The sequence below is a fragment of the Lonchura striata genome, chromosome 6, assembly GCF_046129695.1.
Source record: "Lonchura striata isolate bLonStr1 chromosome 6, bLonStr1.mat, whole genome shotgun sequence".
NCBI lineage: Eukaryota > Metazoa > Chordata > Aves > Passeriformes > Estrildidae > Lonchura > Lonchura striata.
Genome location: NC_134608.1, coordinates 35,776,268 through 35,795,779, shown reverse-complemented (window position 1 = coordinate 35,795,779; position 19,512 = coordinate 35,776,268). Strand labels below are relative to the sequence as shown.

The window sequence follows — 19,512 nt, the reverse complement described above, 5'->3', positions numbered from 1 at the left end:
GTAATGGATTGTGCAAGGATTTAAAAAACAGGGTCATTCAGTACATCTTAGGCAGAGATGGATCTTCTGATCCAAAGGGAACTGCAGAGGAAGAGTTGTTTCCTGAAGGTCCCACTCTTCCTGGGAGATGCAGGCAGGGATGCCTCATGCTCTGAGCTCCTCCTCTCTGTCTTAGAGGTGTGAAAGAAGTGGAAACATCTAAGAGAATCTCAAGCATCACCCTAATTGGAAATATTAAGTGGTCAGAGATATCTGGCAATCTTTAATTCACCGTGGAAATTACCCTTTCTCTGCAAACAGGTGAGATGTTCTGCCATCTAACATTTGGGTATGTTGTCTGGTGTCTAGCACTGAATGTCTGGCAACTACTCCTATTGTTGAGAACAATGCTCTGTGCCTTGCACTACTGGATTTGATCATGGGCTTGACCATATGTGGGAACAGATGCTAAGGGAAAGGATCTTGGAGGCTTCAGCAAAATTCCTTCTGCTCCATGCTTGGTGACACAAGAGCTGTGGAAGAGAGTGAAGGTAAGGGGGCTATGTGTCCATCTTCTATGGCCTCCTGTTCCCACCTGGGCAACCTTTGATCCCAAGTTGCTGGAAGCTTTCTTAAGCCTTCACCCTGGGATGAGAAAGTAGTCAAGTGGCAAACCCTGCTTCTAACCAAAGCACAGCAAAAGACTCCATGGCTTTTAAATCTCAGTCTCTTTATTACAATTCTCATCCCAGTAACAAAGAACGAAATGTTCCACATCATGTAGGAGAAGATAAAAATGGCTGTAAATTCAAGAGAAAGTTTTTTGCATGATATCTCAGGGCCAGAAGTATCCACAAGCCAGAGCACTTATTTTGGAAGGGAAGAAGGCACAAAAGGCAAACAACCTTTCCCAAGGCTTCACCAGAGACAGCCCAGCATCCTGGCCATAGCAGCCATTCTTACACACTTTCAGCAGCACAGAAATCAGGGACATTTCCATTGCAATGACACAGTCACCAGAAGAGCAGTGAAATCCCTGCTCCAAAACTGTCATTAGAGACAATTAGTATGACATGAGGATAGCATATGCATGTAGAGACCACAGTGATATGGAAAGCGCTGTCAAGTATTAGAGGAATAGAAACCACCCAAGAAACGTAACTGCATTTTGCACATGACCTGTTTTATCAAAGACTAATGCAAAAACCACCATTCCTTTTCTTGACACTTGAGCAACGAGGTTGAGAGGGGAACAGAAAAGGCAAATCCATTTATTTTCTGTGTTATGGATGTGCAAAGGTATTGAAGATATTGTAGTTGTACTGGTACAGCTGTGACAAGGTTTGACATGATAACTGTAGTAGAATTTATCAGATCTGGTTGTTCAAAGTTGTGTGTAGCTTGCACATTATTTGTTGCACATTAGTTGGCAATTAAATACTTTTTGAAAAATGCCTGGATCTGTGACCAAGCATGAACCTGAGCTTTAGAATAAGCCCTGGGCTCCCCACCCAGGACTGCTCGCTTGTGAAAAATGGGGTGGCTTCCTATGTGGTACAAGGGGAAAAAGGGTGGGTCTATGCAGTGCCCTGTTCCAGGGTAGGAGAGAATCTGAAAATTTTCCTTCCCTTGAGCCTGCAGAAGCTTGCAGAGTCCAGTAGCATAATACTCACTTTTGACAACACGGTCATCTTGGCCCACCACAAATAGAAATTGTGCCTCAGCTTTCTCTAGTGGGATCCGGCTTTGGTTGCCAGGGGCTTGAAAGGGATCATCAATGACTTCAGAATAATCAAGGAATTTGGAATTGGTGGCCTTGGCTTTGTGTTCATATACGGTCACAGTGGGGATGATTTTATCCTTGTAAGAGAAAGGAATACATGTAGCAGCAACAGAGGCATTGAGGGAAGCAACAGCCATGATGTTCTTCAGGAAGGCAGCCATGGCAAGGGACACTTCACCTCCTTTGGAGAAACCGAGCAGGCCAACCCCTGGACCCTTCACCTGGGAGATAGGAGGAAATGCTCATCAGTGCTGAGCTGAAAAGCACAACAGCTGATTCATGGAGGGTAAGACTGTCTAATGCTGAGAGTTTCCAAAATGTCATGAAGAAAGTCATAGCAATGAATCCTGTTCCTTCTGAACAAATGACAGGCACACCCTCCGGCACCTCCTATACTTCCTCCTCACATTGTACTTCAAACCACTCGCAATCAGAATGTTCCCTGGTATGCTGGAATCAGACAGGAGTGAGGGACATTATTTCATCCATCTGGGGACAGCTTGTAGGTCACAGCTATGAATTATTAGTCTTAGACCCTGGCAGATTCTCTTTACTTTTCACTCTTGAAACTGTAGGAGGACATTTGTTGGCAACTCATGAAGGCTTTCTCCTTCACACACTTCCCACCTGGTTACATCTGATCTGTCTCTTGTGATGTTCCTCTGTCTTTGTGTCTCTCTTTCCACCCCTCTTCCAGTGCATATATACTTGCCCCTTCTCTTTCCTAGAACTCAGACACCCAAAATCTTTGCAAAGGCCAGCCCTACCAGGTGAGTATTTCTGCAGCTTCCTCCAAAGATGACTTGGGCAAAGTTAGAGGACTTTACAGAAGTGGTTCCTGGAACTCAGAGGAAACGGGTGTTCCTACCTGTGGGTGCTGCAGCATATAGTTCACTGCCTCTTCAAAATATTCTAGGTGGAGTTCCTTTGGTTCCTGGGGCAGATCATCAAATTGATAATAAGCCAGGGCGAGTGTGGCAAAGCCATGACTGGCCAGCAGGCTTGCTCTGGACTCAAAAAGACCTCTTCCATATCCATGTATATCAATGATCCCTGGAAAGGTGTCTTCTCCTGGAGCAAACAAGACAAAGATCAGAATTGCCTGAAATGATTCCTTTCAGTGTTTCTCTAGTTTGGAATGCATCAAATGAGGTACCAAACAGGAACTGCAGAAAAGCATCTAATGGGGAAAAGACACTATCAGTCAGCTGTGCAGTGTCAGCACCTGAAAAAATTCTAGAATGTGTTGCAGAGGAAAAAAAGTGCATGAACATAACCTCTTAGGTAAGGTGCAAACCTTTATTTCTTTTAGTAATCAGCAGTACTGTGCATAGTGCTTAGGGTCAACAGGTCTTTGGTAAAAGAATCTTGTTCCAAATTCTCTTCCTGTAAGCAGCCCTGTAACAAGAAGTGCTTCATCTACCACTATAAGAATCCTCAAGGTATCATGGTTTGATAGATGCAATGCAAACTAGAAACTGTAAGATTTTTTTGTTTGTATTGTGGCTTTTTAATATTTGGGATCCTTTGAAAAGCTGTAAGTCACCCAAACCATTACTTTTTTTTCTTTTGCTAGTTGTGTCTGGCAACAATCAGTATCAAATTCTGCACAGGATGTCACAGGTATCTCAGTGGGTAATCAGCAGATCAGCAGATCTCTGTTTGGATCTTTCTTGGTCCAGGATGCTCTTTTCCTCATCCTGGGAGAATCCTGAACCTGTCCAGCCAGTGCAGGGAAAGAGAATGCTTTGCATGTCGTATTTCTTCAGCCTGATTAGTTTTGGGACTAAAACCTACAGGAAAGCCTCACAAGCCACAGACCAGAGAAGGTGACCCTGGACCTGTTGGGGAGTGGAGAAGACCTAGCTCACACCTACTTCTGGCTTGAGGACAGCCACAGGCCTGAGTGGGCTCATGCCTCCCACACTTTGAGAATGCCTTTCTACCACAGCTTCACACCCTACACCACAGTGGCCCATGAATCCACAAATAAGGCTGCAGGTGGAAGGTGGGAATGTGCTGCAGGGTGGGTGTCACAGAGATGAGGAGAGAGCGAGCACAGCATCTGTTCACTCTCTGCCTTGGATCAAGGAGAGCCCTGCTGTCAAAAGTGTTGCTGTGTTCTTCCTTTTTTTGGCTGTTTGCATGCAGGCAGCAGCACATCTACTGGTGCTTCACAGGCTATGAGCACTCAGAGCAGTGGCTGTGTGGCCAGGGGTGAGGAGGGCAGTTGTCTGTGGCTCATGGCTCAGCTGAGTGTGGCAGGATTCTGTGGACTTGCACTGAACAAGCCCAGAGGAGGTGGTACAGCTGAACGAGGCCATGGGGGTGCTCAAGGGAGGTGCAACAGTACTGTAGCAAAAGTCCTTTGAGCTCTCGGCCTCTACATAGCCTTATGCCATTTGCTGAGGAGTATCCAACTACTGAACCTGAATGTGGAGATGTGTGGTATAGAAAGCAGGCTCAGGAACTGAAAATCATGATGGGGTACCTCAGTGCAGGACAATTTGAGTGTGGTGAAATCATGGTTGTGAAACACATCTCCAAATAGAACTAAGAGAAATACTGCCTGCAGACTGAGTTTACAGTCCTGCTAAGTTGAAGCTTGTTTGTGGTGGCAGTAGGGTAGGGATAAGTGCTTTTTATCTGATGCCTAGGAAACAACTCAAAGTGCCTATGAAACAATTCAAAGTGCCAGGCAACGTGTGGCAAGGGCCACATTTTAAAACACAGGCAAAAGGTGGAGTCAGGGAACTCGGAGGAAATGCACTATCGTTTGACTTACTGAAAGTGCCTCAGCTGAGGGGAAGTGGGACATTTTGGATATAGAGGGTATGCAGGTGGCTTCTTCCCTCTCCTAGTCAGCAGATGGGGTAGAGGTGAGGCAGGGGAGGGAGTCCTGGCTTAGTTGTGGGCGGGATGCTAAATGTGTGATATCAGCCTTCCCACACCCGGGACTCTGCCAGGAAAGTCTTGGTGTAGCTGCCCAGAAGATGCTGGAGACAGGTGTTGTTTTGGCCAAGCCTTACATCTCCAAAAGATGCTCTGCACCTTTTCCGGAGCAATTCGGTAACTGTCTTTTCCTGCTGGAAAGATTTATTCCCTGTAAATGTTCTTGAGCCCCTCCTCTTCCTTTTTTCACAAACTGGTGATACTCACCCCAATATGGTGGGCTATGGTCACCAAATAGTTACTATAATTAGTTGCTGTTGGGGGAGAAGAGAGAACCGCGACCCCTCCCAGTGAGTAAGAATCACAATGACTGTCACAGAGCCCTTCCCCGCCTCTGTATTCTGCAGCTTCTTGTCCAGCAGCTCTCCTGGCACATTCACATTCACTTGCCGTGAATTTATTCATGGTTGTTTTTTGGTGTTCTATTTTCTTTTTTTAACTTCAAGGCCCAGGTAAAAATGGTTATTCCTCTCCCTTCTGCAACTGTGTCCTGGCACATGCATGGGCAGGTGAATTGGAAAGGATGGTCAGGCTGGTCAGTGGCATGGGAGGGAAGAGAAAAGGATGGGGGAAAGGACATGGGTCTTTAATAGACCCCTTCACAGAGGTCATGGAACAACTTTCACCAACCAAACACCGGTTTAGAGAGAGCAGGATGGCTGCAGTTGGTACTCACCAGTGGGCAGGAAAAGCGTCGCCCGGATCCTCCCTTCTCGCACCGGGACTCTCCGCACCCCGTCCCGCAGGAACGCCCGCTCGTGCTGCGCCTGGGCCAGGAGCCGCCCGCGGCGCTCGCCGTGGCCCTCAAACACCTCCAGCTGCAGGAGGAAGGGGCTCTGCACGTCCCGCTTTACCAGCCGCCAGAAAGGCTTCTGGGGCTGCAAAGCCCAGAGCAGCCCCATGGGCTCCAGGCCGGAGAAGCTGCCTCCCGGCAGCGCAGGACAGCGGGCGAGGTCCAGCTCGCCGTCGTCGCCCGCCCGGTAGCGCGCACTGGCCTGGAAGAGCTCTCCGGTCTCGTCCCGCAAGGACGCGCGCAGAGTGACCTGCTGCCGCGGGCCGAGGCCCTGCACGGCGATGGCCAGCGGCTCATCGAAGAGGCTGCGGGCGGCGGGCGACAGGCGGATGGAGGGGGCCACGGAGGAGAGTCCCCGGGCGGGGGCTGTCCCGGGGCTCCACGCGGGGCTGCGGCCCCGCGGGGCTGCGGGCGCGGGGCCGGGCCAGGGCAGCCGCCTCTGCCAGGCGCTGGAGCTGGCCCGGCACAGCGAGCGGGCGCTGACCTGCCCCATAGCTCCGCAGTTGTTGAGTACACTGTGAGTTGTGTCTGCATTCAAGCTGAGGCTTCTTTTATAAATGCGGTTTCCCACACACAGGCGGGGGTGGGGGGAATTTAAGCAGGAATGGTGTGGATCTACACGTACTGGGAGATACCAGATTTGCCTGGAGCCACTGCTGCATCCCTGCCAGCACCCACAGCAGGGCAGAATCATTACAGCTGATCCCCTGACACTGATGGAGCATCTCAGCTCAAAGAAGAGAAAGCTCCAGGGACACCTTATTGCCACCTTTCAGTAACCTGAAGAGGCCTGTAAAATGGGGACAAATTTGTTAGTAGGGCAATGGTTTTAAACTAAAAGACAGTTGATACTTAGATTAGACATAAGGTAGTTTTTTAAGGGTAGTAAAACACTGTCCCAGGTCGCCCAGAGAGGCAGTGGATGTCCCGTGCCTGGAAGCATCCAAGGCTGGACAGGGCTCTGAGCAATCTGATCTAGTTGCTTATTGCAGGGGGGTTGGACTATATCACATTAAAGGTCCCTTTCAACCTGAAATATTCCATGATACTAAGATCTCCAAAAGGCAGCTGCTCTCTCCAGCTGTTGATGCATAGTGTGCTTATCTGCTGTGGTCAAAGTTTTCTACAGCAGGCCTGCTGGACTGGACACAGACACAGTTGCATCCCTCCTTCCTGGGTTTCTCCCACAGGTTCTGTTTTTTTCCCTCAAACTCAGCCAAGCTGCAGGTCTGGGAACATCTCAGGCAGAGGCAGTCCCACCAGCCAGCACTGCTCTCCCAGAATCTCCTGTGTCATGTGGTCTTGCACCTTTTGTGTGTGACAGCACCTGGCATTGCCATGAGCTACCCCAAGACTTTGTTCCTCCCTCCCTTCCGCTCTGTCACATTCTCTTCTGGCCCACTTTAGCCCATGCTCAAAGAGCCTTACCCATGCTAGGGCAGGCCCAGAGATGTCAGTAGGTGCTGCTGAATCATGCTGGGCAAGGAAAGGCTACAATGTGTAGGTGCTGAAAATGTGACAGGGCTGAGAGGCAGCTGCTGGCTCTGAGGTTTGCCCTGTGTGTACCAAACGGGCCTGGAGGACACCTGCAAAATGGAGAAACCCAGGACAGCTGTTTCAGCTGGTGCAGGGTGATGGTGTTCACAAAGGAGGTGGCAGCCCTCCAGGTCTGACAGAAATGGTGCTCCCTGGGCCCTGGTTTTGTCCTCACAAAGCAGTCGGGGGTGCTGGTGGCAGTTTATTGTATGCAGATGTTTTGGAGTGAGTGTGGCTTACCTGCTGAGGAGGGCAGGAGGCTCTCAGGGCCTTTCAACCAACAGGGCCCTTGATCTACCCTGGGATGGGAGAGAGGTCAAGATGCAAAACCTGCTTCTAAACAAACAACAAATGATTACACAGCTTTCAAATTTCACACTCTTTATTGCAATTCTCACCCCAGTAACCAAGAAGGCAAACAACCTTTCCCAAGGTTTAACCAGAGATAGCCAAGCATCCTGGCCAAAGCAGCCACTCTTACACACTTCCAGCAGCACAGAAGTCAGAGACATTTCCATTGCAATGACACAGTCACCAGAAGAGTATTTCCATGATGTTCTTCAGGAAGGCAGCCATGGCAAGGGACACTTCACCTCCTTTGGAGAAACCGAGCAGGCCAACCCCTGGACCCTTCACCTGGGAGATAGGAGGAAATGCTCATCAGTGCGGAGCTGAAAAGCACAACAGCTGATTCATGGAGGGTAAGACTGTCTAATGCTGAGAGTTTCCAAAATGTCATGAAGAAAGTCATAGCAATGAATCCTGTTCCTTCTGAACAAATGACAGGCACCTCCTACACAAAAATTTTTTCTATTCCATGCAAAACATTCCCTTATGATAGCCAAGAGAGAACAAGCACAATAAGACCTTTTGAGCTGTGATTACAAGAGAAAATGAGATTATTTAGAGCTAAAGTGGGAATGTTTTGATATTGGGAGACTGTAAGAAGAGATCGGGGTTTTCCTATATTGGACAGGGACAGTTTCAGCCAGCTCAGAAATGTATATGATGCTGCTCAAAGATGAGGGGGAGGTGTTTTTAAATTTCTTTTTATATCTCTCTGTCTAATCTGTTATTTATTGGCAATGATTTAAATTAATCTTCTCTAAGTTAAATCTGTTTTGCCCATGATGTTGGGCAAAATATTGATTAATTACTCGCTGTCCTTATCTTTACCTGTAAGGTTTCTCTTCTTAGTTTCTCCACCTCTCCTGTTGCTAAAGAGGATTGAAAGAGTGGCTTGGCAGATATCCAACAACCAGCCAAGGTCAACCCCCCACTGTTGGCTACCAGTAAAGGATTTTTTCTTTATATTTTCTAGACTATGGGTTCACATGTGGGCATGTGGTGACAATTCATGAAAGCTGCTTCAAAAAATGCAGGTGTCTCCTCTCAGTCACTCTGAGATGGAAGTATCTGAATAGTACCCATGCTCTGCCCTTCCAGCACATACGTGTTTGATCCTTCCCCTTTCCTAGGTGAGCATTCTGTCAGGTGCTAGCTAAATCAGATTAGTATTTCTTTATCTTTCTCCAAAGTGGCAAAGTGACAGGCACATGGGGGACTACCAACTCCCCTCCCCACTTTTTGTGTCCCTGTAGATGTTGTGAAACTCAATGGTCCTTGTGTCCTTCAAAAAGATTATGTTCCTATCCCCAAGGGTCTGATTATGAGAGCAAATAAAGGCTTACTCTCTCAAAATCTTCCTGTCCTGCTCAGCTCTGCTTGGAAAAATTGGTGGATATGTTCCCTGTACCTTCATTTGTGTTTCTGCACTGCTTGGAAGCCCGTGAAGGAACCCTCAGCGTGGTCCTTGCCTCACAGCATGCAGAACGTTCCCCTACAGTAGCCATGGTGTAGCCTCTGGAGGACACGATGCTGCCCCATGCCTTTGGTGCCTGTGCTGTGCTGCCTGTACAACGGGGCCTGCAGGCCTGTGCTGCCCTGCACAGAACCAAGCTCGTCCTTACAGAGTAGACCACAGGCAGCTCCCACCCAGGACCTGAGGTAACACAGCTTATGCGGCCCTGCCCTTACTGAACAGCACAGAAAGACATTTCCTTGCAAACACTGTTTGACTGAAGATAGACTAAATGAAGCTGTTACCTTTTACAATAATCTTACAATACCTTAAAAGATTGAAAGGGGACAATCTCTGCTCTGAACCACATCTCCGTGAAATGGGAAAATGCTTCTTTGTTTGGGGTTCTTAGCATCTAAAGGGATGTAGATTAGTGTTAGCTATAATACATAGCATTTTTAGATACCTTACAAAATATGAATGCTTTTCTTACTGGGATCAAAATGGATCACCACCTCCTAGTTAAAAAAATTTAGTATACTGAGCAGGTCTCAGCAAGAAATACCTTTCTGCAGAAAGAGCAATGAAGAAAAGAGAAACTCTGTGCCTGGCTAGCCCTGCATAAATCTGTGAGGAGTACCTGTAAGGTTTCTAGCCTAGGTAATTTCCAGAGTTCAGTGAAAGGAAAAGCTAAGGAGAGTTTATGCTATCTTTGGGTGGCATTAAAGTGCTCAAAAGAGACATGGGGGTGCTTGCAGCCATTGCAGGCTGCATGAGCTCCTGGTGCAGCTCTGCAGCACAGCCCCAAGCAGCAAAGCTGCAGTGCTGGTGCCTGTGATTGCATGTAGAGCACACAGAGCAACCCAGAAAGGGCACCACTGAGACACAAGATATTTACCAGGGACATAAATGGTGGGGTAAGGATGGCTGACCCTCTGGTGAGGATGAATAGATAGGGGGGGTCAGAGGATGAGATTGGCAACAGCATTTCTGTCCAGCCACTGGTGCTTCACAGAGCCAAGAGGCCTCAAGGGCACCTCAGGATGATCTTGTGCAATTTTACACAGCTCAACTTTCAAGATTTAGCAAAAGCATACAGTCAAAAGAGGGAGGAAAGGCTGGCAGTGTTGCAAGTGTGGGATCTTGGAGGATATAGTGTACACTTAAATCCCGAACAGTTAAGAGTGTATGGATGCCATCTTGCAAAACCTGGATAACACAACAGCTCAGAGGAGCATAGGGTAATGCACCCTGCTCACTGTGGGTATATCTTTAGGAAGCTTTAAAGACAAGAGTATCTCTCACCTGCTGACTGCTATGATAAAATAGCATTGTGGAAAATGTTTCAACGGTTTGCCAGTATTTAAGGGAACTGACCACACAGCCAGGCATATATATTCATGTAACTTGATAGGTCCTAAAATGAAACTTTTTTCACCCAGCACAAAAAACCCCAAACATATTGGAGGGTACTCCACTTGCCTTGAAAGGACCAATAATTTCATTGCTAAGGGCTGCTGTGGGGAAACCAGTGGGTCAATATATTTTATCTCTATTATTTGACTGAAAAGGAAGCAAGCGAGCCTGAAGGATTTAAAATGCAACAAATCATGTTGGCTTGAGAAACTCTTACTGCGTCATTCAGTAAGGGCAGGGCCACATAGGTGGGTGTAATTGCTCAAACTGAGTGGGAGCTGCCTGCAGAACCCACTTTTAGGAAGGGTAAATGGGTGACCAAGGGATCTTCACAACACAAGTGTGAAGGCCACACCATATAATGCAGAATAGCCCAGCAAAGGCACACAGAATGGTGACCATCACCAAATATGCCTATGAACAGTATTTCCTGCATGCAGCTGAGCAGATTTAAAATGATTTAAAATATGTGAAAACATGATGATTTAGAAAGCTACAAGGAAGTTCACAACCTTCCTGAAGTTACCTAGGGTGTAGTAACATGGCTGCTGAAAAGAAGATAACCAATTCTCTTCTGTAGGCACTTAGCCCTGCAGAATTGCTCCTAGAGCAAATACTTATTTTAATCAGAACATTTGATTTTTCTACCCATGACAAAGCCCTTCTACCCCCAGATGAGATGCAGAGACCTGAACTGCTGATTCATATCTAGCAGACAGAAGGCAAGACCAAGACAGAACATTTTCTAAACAAGTGTGCTTTTATTTTGTGAAAAAAATAAGAGTTAGACTTTTGCCAGAGGTTTCTTCGTAGTCAGAATACCTTTCTCAAACAGAAGTGTAGCTAGAGAAATCTTTTCCTCCAAGGTTTCACATGGAAGGTTAGCTACACTTACATGATTTGGATAGGAAGACAGGAGAAATTCAATACTGTCTGTATACTCAGGATCTAGCTCAAGGAACTTGGGTTCTTCCTTATGATACACTCTTGAGTTTTCTGTAGTGTAGTACAGCATCACACCTGCTTCTTCATTACACAGTCTAACGATGCCATGACGGAGCAGGCGTACTTCGGTGTCTTTTGTTATCAGAATATCAACATTGCAGGGGCCTCCATCTTGCCACCGGGCCGGGAAGCCATAAACACTCTGCGCCTTTTCACTTTCAGTAAGCATTGGAGGAAGACAGTCATGAAGAAACGACTTGGCTCTCTGATCCACAGCAGCGTCGATGGGTGCATAGTCAACAAGTTTCTTTATCAGGCTCTGCACCTTCTCCACAAAGGCTGTTCGTCGAGCATCGACTGTGTCTGAGTTAGCAACACCCATATACCGCAGGTAGTCCATGGGAAGCCCCCGTCGGTACTCCACATCTTCCTCTAGGGCCATCTGCAGGGCAGCTGGGAGGAGCTTCTCCAGAAAGTCCCCCCAGGAATTCCTCTGGTAGGAAGACACAGTGATGTGGAGTGAATGTGCATCAGGGAGACAATCACCCTGGTGGATAAAGCCCCGGGGGAAGTACAGCAGGTCCCCGGCTTCCAGCACAGTCTCCAGCACAGGCTCACCGAGTTCGGGCTGCGTGAGGTTTGCGCTGGAGAACTGGGGCAGCACCTCAGCATCTGTTCGGGGCCTGTAGACACGCCAGTGCTTCTTCCCCTCCAGCTGCAGCACGAAGGCCTCGATGTCATCATAGTGGGGGGCAAAGCCCTGCGTACCCGGGGGCGTGAGGTAGGTGTTTGCCCCTGCCATGCTGCCGAACTGCTCCTGCAGGATGGAGAGGAAGTGCCAGACGGTGGGGGAGAAGGCCTGCGGGCAGAGCAGGCGCAGGGAGCAGCCGTTCTGGTAGAAGTCCCACACGACGGCGGGCAGCGCTCTGCCGGAGGGGTTGTGCGTCTCCCGCACTCCCTCGGCATAGCTGGTCACATCCAGGTGGGTGCCGAAGTGAACCTCTCCTCCTCGCAGGGCGGCATCGAAGTCGGCCGTGGAGAAGAGCCCCGCGTAGTAGCCGGGGTCGGCCCGCCGCACCAGCAGCGGCGCCCGCTCCCAGTGCCGCCCCAAGAACTCCGCCGGCGCCACCGGGGCCAGCAGCCAGCGAAAGAGCTCGGCCGCCCGCTGCCGGCTGTCCTCCAGCCGCGACAGCTGCCGCAGCAGCCCCGACACACCGCCGCCGTCCTGCCCCGCCGGCCGCGGGTCGCCCGGCACGGCCTTGGGGCCGCCGCCCGGCGTGGCCTTGGGGCCGCCGCCCGGCACGGCCTTGGGGCCGCCGCCCGGCACGGCCTTGGGGCCGCCGCCCGGCACGGCCTTGGGGCCGCCGCCCGGCATCGCCTTGGGGCCGCCGCCCGGCACGGCCTTGGGGCCGCCGCCCGGCACGGCCTTGGGGCCGCCGCCCGGCACGGCCTTGGGGCCGTCGCCCGGCATCGCCTTGGGGCCGTCGCCCGGCATGGCCTTGGGGCCGCCGCCCGGCATCGCCTTGGGGCCGCCCCGCGGTTCCGCGTCAGCCCCGGCGGCCGTCGCCTCGGGCCGAAGATCCACGGAGGCCTCCACGGCGGGCTCCGCGGGGAGCTCCGCGCGGCTCGCGGCTGGCGGCGGCGCCTCCGGCTCCGAGCCGCCGCCTCCAGCCCGGCCGCGCCTCGGGCGGGCCTTGGCCCGCTTGCGACCCGCGGGCAGCGGGGCCCCGCGGCGGCGCCGCTCCATCCGCCCGGCCCCCGCCACCCGGCGGTACACGGCGAGTGCCGAGAGCCGCCCCAGCTCCCGCTGCCCCGCCGCCGCGGCCGCCATGGCTGCCCCGCCCCGCCCCGCGCCGCCGCTTCCGCCGGGAGCGCCCCGGGCACGGGGCGGAGCCCGCGCGTCTGCCGCCGGAAGGGTGTGGGTGCGGTGTGCGCCGGGATGTCTTGTCTTTTGTCAGCGCCGCCGCTTAAAGTGGGCTGGGTGTATTTGCCCCGCGGAAGAAAAAGAGAGGTGTTTCCCCTTGGTGCGATGCAGGTCTGTTCCTTGGCTGGGAAGCTTCGTTCTGGAAGTACGCTCTAAGCACGTTCAGAAAGTTTTTTTTCGTTGTTGTTTTGTTTGTTTGTTTTTTCTGAAGGCATACCGTAAGGATATGCTTTTAGACAGCCTGGAATTACTTTGCAACCTAATGAATCTAGATGAGGTAACACATATTTAATAAGATCGTGTTGCACAAGGAATAGAAACCCAAATTGAATGGAACCAATTCTTGTGTGCCATCCCCCCTCCCGTTTTCTTGTGTTTCTGATGGTGATGGCAGCTGAAAGGCTGTCATCTCAAAAGAATCCCAAAAACCCCAAAGACTACCATGTCACACTGTTTGGTTTTTTTGTTTGTTTGTGGTATTGTGGTGGGTTTTTTTGTTTTGGTTTGGTTTTTTTCCCAAATCCACTCACTGCCTAATAACCTGGGCAGACCATTGTTTCCTCCCATTTTCTCTTGGAGGCTTTCCAGAAGGCCAACGTTAGTGCTGCTGGGCAGCCTGAGGGCTGCTCTGTGCTTCCAGAGGCTGCAGCTGCAGTGTAGGAAGCTTTGCTAGAGGGGTAGAACAAACCTCTGCTTGAGGCAAAGGTGAAGAACTGTAGGGGTTTGTATTGACAGACACTGTTTCTGACCAGGTTGTTGAAGCTTGAAGAAAATTCATTGTGCAGTACTTTTGTGAGAAGAATTTTTGATGAACTGCAGTAATTCATGGGAATGAATTTTGCATGAGAATTTCATTTCCAGAGGCTGCTGTGAGTCTAAAGCATTTAACTGCAGCAATTACCCAAGTGTGCCCAAGAACCCTCTGGTTCACAGGGTGTTATTAACCTCTCACAGATACGAGTATCAGCTGCACACATATGTTAAACAGCTAACACTCACAAGGCGTGTGCAGATTTGCTGTGTGGGCTACTTAGCATATCAGGCATAGGCTATGAAGCTGAAAAGAGAATTTTCACCTTTTGCCGGGTTTCAACCCAGACCTACACTTCAATTTTTCCACATTTCAGGAGCAGAAATTAGTTAGGCCTAATGAGGATAAGTTCAGCTGTTAAGTCTCAATTCTAGAATAGATGCAGACGTCTCAAAGGTTTCAGGTTGTTTGAATTGCCTTAAAAACATAACAAATCAGTCTCAGAGAACACCAATATACTCTAAGCAATAAAGGCCTTTTTGTATATGTGCAAGAACAGCTATTTTAATTTTGGAGATATTTTTCTGACGGAGTTCTTTGGGCATAGCCTTCGCAGCCAAAGCTGCGTGACGACAACGGCAGTAGAAGACTGTCCTGTTTTTGCCGCGATGGTTTTAGTTAACGGAGGCGGATTTTAGGCGTGCACAGGCAGCACTTCAGCCTCCGATTTCACGCCTGGACGTGTCCGGCTTTGCCAGCAGGTGGCAGAGGCCGACCAGCGCTGTGCACCCCGCTCTGGAAAGGCGCCCAGGGAGCGCCGCATCTGCCTGGCGAGGTGGCCCGCGGGGGCGGCTGGCAGCGGGCGGGGAGCGCAAGCAGCCCGTGCGTGCCCCTGGAGACTGGAAGAGAAGGGAAGGGCGAGCTCTAGTTCAATCCACTCTTTGTTTCCCCAAGGTTAAGCCCTGCTTACTAGAATAATCTTATCAGCTGAAACCGTTTCGACAGAACTGGACCCTTAACAAAATCGAGATGGAAGCGCTTGAAATATGATAGAAGTTAGGCCATTGTAGGCTTTAATTATATGTAAGCGTGGCTAAACAGGCTTGGGAGGGGGGGAGACCTTTGAAAAACCTGGGCATCTGGATTGTTATTTGTGTTACTGCTTAATTTACTGGAGTGCAACTGATCCTTCTGAGAAGAAGCTGGGCACTGTGCACAGAGCCTGACCTGAGTTACATCAGGATATCTGTAATGACAGCAGCAAAGCTGTTTTGGATGTTTACCAGTACATGGGGTTCAAAGTCTCATTTGAGGGCCCTGATCTTCACAGGGATGTCACTTTCTACTGCTGAGAGACAGTTGATTGACACTGGATTTTTTATGATGTATAACAAAATGTCTGAGCGAAGGACATGGTGGACAATAATAGTAGTTAAATCTCTATAACAAGAAAACATTTATTTTGACAATTTAGTCTTTCTAATAATAAATGCTTTTGAGAATAAATGATGTTGCTATTTTTCTGTGCAACACAAGAAAGGGTTTTGACCTGGAGCAAAAAGAGAGGGCTTCAGTATCACTTACAGAGATGGTTGTTTAGGAGTAGCCACAAGGTTTATGTGCTCTTTGCATTCATTGTCCAATATTTCACAGGAATTTGTCTAAAAAAATATGTGTCATGTACAGCTCTTTAAATAAACATCAGGAAAGTAATACAGGTCTCTGAATTATTAGGTCATCCCTAGCTGCTGCTTACACAGACAGAGTAGCAACTAGAGGCTCAATTAAATTTCTTAATTATAATTTAGCACAACATTTCTTGAATTTTATGAACATATAAGCTGCATTGAAAGAGCCACATGTGTTTTAAGAGGGCATATAAACGTGGTGAGTACAACCTATTAGAGAGTCACAAGTGACTTTAAAAGAAGTAAGTAAATGGCACCTTAAAGAGATGTAGGGTTCATTTGATATTTTAACCTTATGCCATTCAAATAACTGAAATCTCAAATTTAAGGAGGATTTTGGGTAAGGCCTGACCCTGCAAAGCTATGAGTAGTCTAATGAGTGGAAAGGGCAAAATTCTTTGCAGTTTCCTGTGTATTAGATACTCAGTTGTTCACCATCATGCAGACTTTCTCTGTGTTCCTGGCAAACCATTAATGTAAACCAGTCACTATTAGAAAGTTAAGCCCAGCTTAATCCTTCTTCTCATTATTACTTTGCTGGTGACCTTCCTTTTGCACCATCAGTTTTGTTCTCATGCCAAAACTAATACCTAGTAAGGATAAAGAGCATTTCAAGCCTTCACTAACAGGTTTGCTTAGCTGACAGTCTTTCTTACACAGCCTAGCTACATCCACTATGTCATCACTGGAAGGACACAGCTGGATTCTGAAGCCTGCTGCTCATTGTGAAAGCTATAAAGTTCACTGCCAGATAACAAGACTGAAAGCTAATTCAGGAACTGTTTCTCAAGAGCTATCCTCTGGCCTCCCTCGTCAGAGTGAATGCACTCACTCACTGAAGCATCTTTTGGCAGCAGCTTTGGCTTCCCTCCAGCTGTTTCTCTCTTTCCGAGGATCTTCTTATTCAGTGACTGGTTGTGGTCTTTAAGCCTGGTTATCTTGTACAAGGAGCCCCACTGAGAAAAGAAGCCTTCCCTGCCATGGAACAACCAAATTAAAGCACATTTGTAAAAATCATAATTAGAAGGTCCTGTCCTCCCTGTGAAATTATCTTTTTGGAGGGATTTGGAAGCACATGTACCATGTGACACGAAAGCAAATACATTGGAATTAAAGCTGAATTAAAATAATGTAATTAAGTAGGACTTTTGACTGAGTTTATTCAACCCCCTGACTGGGCATGTGTACTTTCAAATTTTGAAATAATTTTATGAGGGGTTTTATGCTTTTATTAGTTGCCATCTAGCATTCAGTAGCATTGAGCAGATACCATCTGCAGTGACTCCATAGGCAGTGATTAAATACAAAGTTCCAGACTTCAAGGCTCCAGTAGAAGGAGAGAAAGAAATGGCAATGAGGAGAAAATCCCCATCCTAAAATGAAGGCAAAGAGAACCTGAATGAAATACTTCTCCTGTGGGATTAATCACATCTAAAGAATCAAGGTAGAAAGTACAGTCAAACTCTTCCTGCATAAATCTTGTGCTAAAGAATATCCTTCTGATATGCCCAGACCATGGCTCTTGACAAGCTGTTTGGCTGATGTTTTTCCATGGAAGGCAGGTTTTAAAGGATTCTTGCTCCTCATATCCTTTCTGTACTAATGATGGCAACTGCATAGCTTTGCTCATTAAATACATTTATGCCCACTATTTCAAGATTAACATATCACTGTGCCAACATAGGGCAACCCTATTCAACACTTGCTTCTCCTGTAAGCTGTTCCTAGTCAAAAGCCTTACAAAAAGACTTTATGTTTTGTTTCCTATATTTAAGTTTTTCTGAAGTATTCTGAAATTGCTTGCTCACCTCAGATGCAGCACTACCAAGATGTAAATACTATGCAAACAGAATGCCTTGGTTTAGCAACCATATTGGTTCAAATCTGCTCAGAGCATGACAGGAGAAAGCCCCTGTAGTAATTGCTTATTTGCTTCGCATAGTAGATATGTATTGCTACTAGCCAATATGGCACCTTATAGAAATATTTTTGAACATTTCCAGTGCTCATCCAGACACACAAGCTCCTATTGTTTTATATATACTGCCGAAAAAATGGAATTCCTCTTTGTGAACATAGAAATGCATATATTTATACTGGTATGGCTTGTTCCTAGAAGGGATAACATGGTGAAGGGAGATTTAATCACTGACATTATTTTAGATACCCAATAGAGTAGAATGATGTTAAGCCTCTGGGTATCTGCAGTGGGGATAAAGGAGTTTGCATTGTCATGAATGTGTGTGTGATATATTCTCAGGTCCTTAGGGAATAGCATACTCTCCTGCTATCCCACTGAGTCCAGGAAGGATATTGGCTAGAAAGGCACAGTTGACAGGAGTCAGTGGGCATGACAGGGAGTCAAGACCATTAATCCTGTGTATTACACAGGGAGTCCTGTTCTTAAAGAAAAGGTGATAAGGGGCAAATTTGGTTTGGTTTCTTGTGAATGCTATGAAGTATCTTCCATTTCTTTGTTATCTATGAGGATCAAAGCATTTAAAGCATTTCTTCCAGTGTCAGACCTTGGAGAAGTAATTTCCCCCCCTCCCATGGAAGTGCTGTGGGAAGACAACACACTCAACCCAGAAGGTGCCTTGGACCCGCAGTGCAGCACTGTGAATGTGCAGCTTGCTATGTTGGATGCTTAGTGTGTCCAGCTGAGTGACCTCTAGGGTCATCTTCCTTTCCTTTCCCACCACGGCCCCCTTTCCCTTCAGTCACCAATGACCATACAGGGAGGTCAAGTTATTAGCTGAGCAGAGAAGCAGTAATGGCAACAAATGAATTTAGCTATCTTATAAATATTTGTAAAAGCTATAAATAGCTGAAGCATACATTGGATTTTATTTACAATAGCATGTCCTGGCCTTTTCCTTTATACTTTTCATTTAGAAGCAGAGCTTCTTGATAATATGAGAGTTGTTAATTTAGAATTAAATTTTCATAAAAAATAAAGAGCATCATGCTTTACAAAAATTTCTGTCAGAAATCCAGAGACTGTGAATAAGATGAAGTGTTATACTGAAGGTACTGGGAACGCAGTATTTAAGATCTATGATAAGTCAGGAATGTTTTCATAAAATCTGAAGAAAACTTGGGACTTGAATATTTGAGAGGGAAGGCAGCTCTCTGCCTTGATTTTGCTTTCCTTGGAAAGCAAAGGATATGCAAAAAGATGTAAGGAGAATCCCTGCATCTTCTCAGTTTAATTTATGAACAAGGGGTGACTTGGGGGTCAGAGCATCAGTCTGAAACTGAGTCAGTGTCATACTCATACTTCTGCCTGAGCACTTCCTGTATAAACTTGGTAAATTATTTTTGCACATGCTCTGAAATTCCCAGTGATTTCAGTTGCTTTGTTTTCTTGATGTTTGCCAGCTAACATTATGGCCCGCATTCTTTGCTGCTCTGTTTCTTTGCTTGATTCAGAAGCAAAGAGGAATAAGGGGGATGGTGTATGCAGGGAGAATATAATAATGAAGGGAAAAATCAGGTAATCGTTGCATTTTGATTTTTTTTTTTTTCCCCTTCTTCTTTTCAGCTGAATGCACCGGGAATCGTTCTGGCTTGCATTTTGGATGAAGCAGCTGCTTGAAAGTCTGGTGAGAGGAGGCAGCTGTTTGAAATACGCATTCTGGTTAACGCGTTCAGGCCAAGCCCCGTATGTGCAGTCGCAAGGGTGCTTCTCCCAGAGGATTCCCCTGGGTAACTTCCCTTTGAAGCGCAGCCTCCCTGCTGAATTCAGCACCTGCTACTGTCTCCACTTCGAAAATGGAGGCATGCTAGTGTTTCTGGGGTCGAAAGAAGGGTATCCTGAGAATACTGTGGTTCTCAGTCTCAGTCGTGGAGGTTAAAGGAGCCTGCTCGCGATTTTCGTGCAAGCCTGGCCTCTGGCTGATGTAGGACATCACGGTTTCCGGAGAGCTGGCATTAGCAGCACG

The 19,512-nt window shown here is 47.8% G+C and overlaps 2 protein-coding genes and 1 long non-coding RNA gene across 3 annotated transcripts; 1 reads left to right on the top strand and 2 right to left on the bottom strand.

The window, feature by feature from the left end:
- Positions 1-695: 695 nt before the first annotated feature.
- LOC110472165 (acyl-coenzyme A thioesterase 5-like) lies at positions 696-6,000 on the bottom strand. Its single transcript, XM_021533618.2, has 3 exons — positions 5,391-6,000; positions 2,631-2,833; positions 696-1,983 (listed from the first exon to the last, which is right to left on the bottom strand). Exons 1-3 carry the CDS (start codon positions 5,998-6,000, stop codon positions 1,402-1,404), a joined length of 1,395 nt encoding a protein of 464 aa, XP_021389293.1. The 3' UTR covers positions 696-1,401.
- Positions 6,001-11,001: 5,001 nt separating this feature from the next.
- Positions 11,002-13,036, bottom strand: RIOX1 (ribosomal oxygenase 1). Its single transcript, XM_021533627.3, has one exon. It carries the CDS (start codon positions 13,034-13,036, stop codon positions 11,045-11,047), a length of 1,992 nt encoding a protein of 663 aa, XP_021389302.3. The 3' UTR covers positions 11,002-11,044.
- Positions 13,037-13,100: 64 nt separating this feature from the next.
- Positions 13,101-19,439, top strand: LOC116183742 (uncharacterized). Its single transcript, XR_004148431.2, has 2 exons — positions 13,101-13,240; positions 19,113-19,439. It is a non-coding gene; the product is annotated as an uncharacterized LOC116183742 (long non-coding RNA).
- The last annotated feature ends 73 nt before the right edge of the window (positions 19,440-19,512 follow it).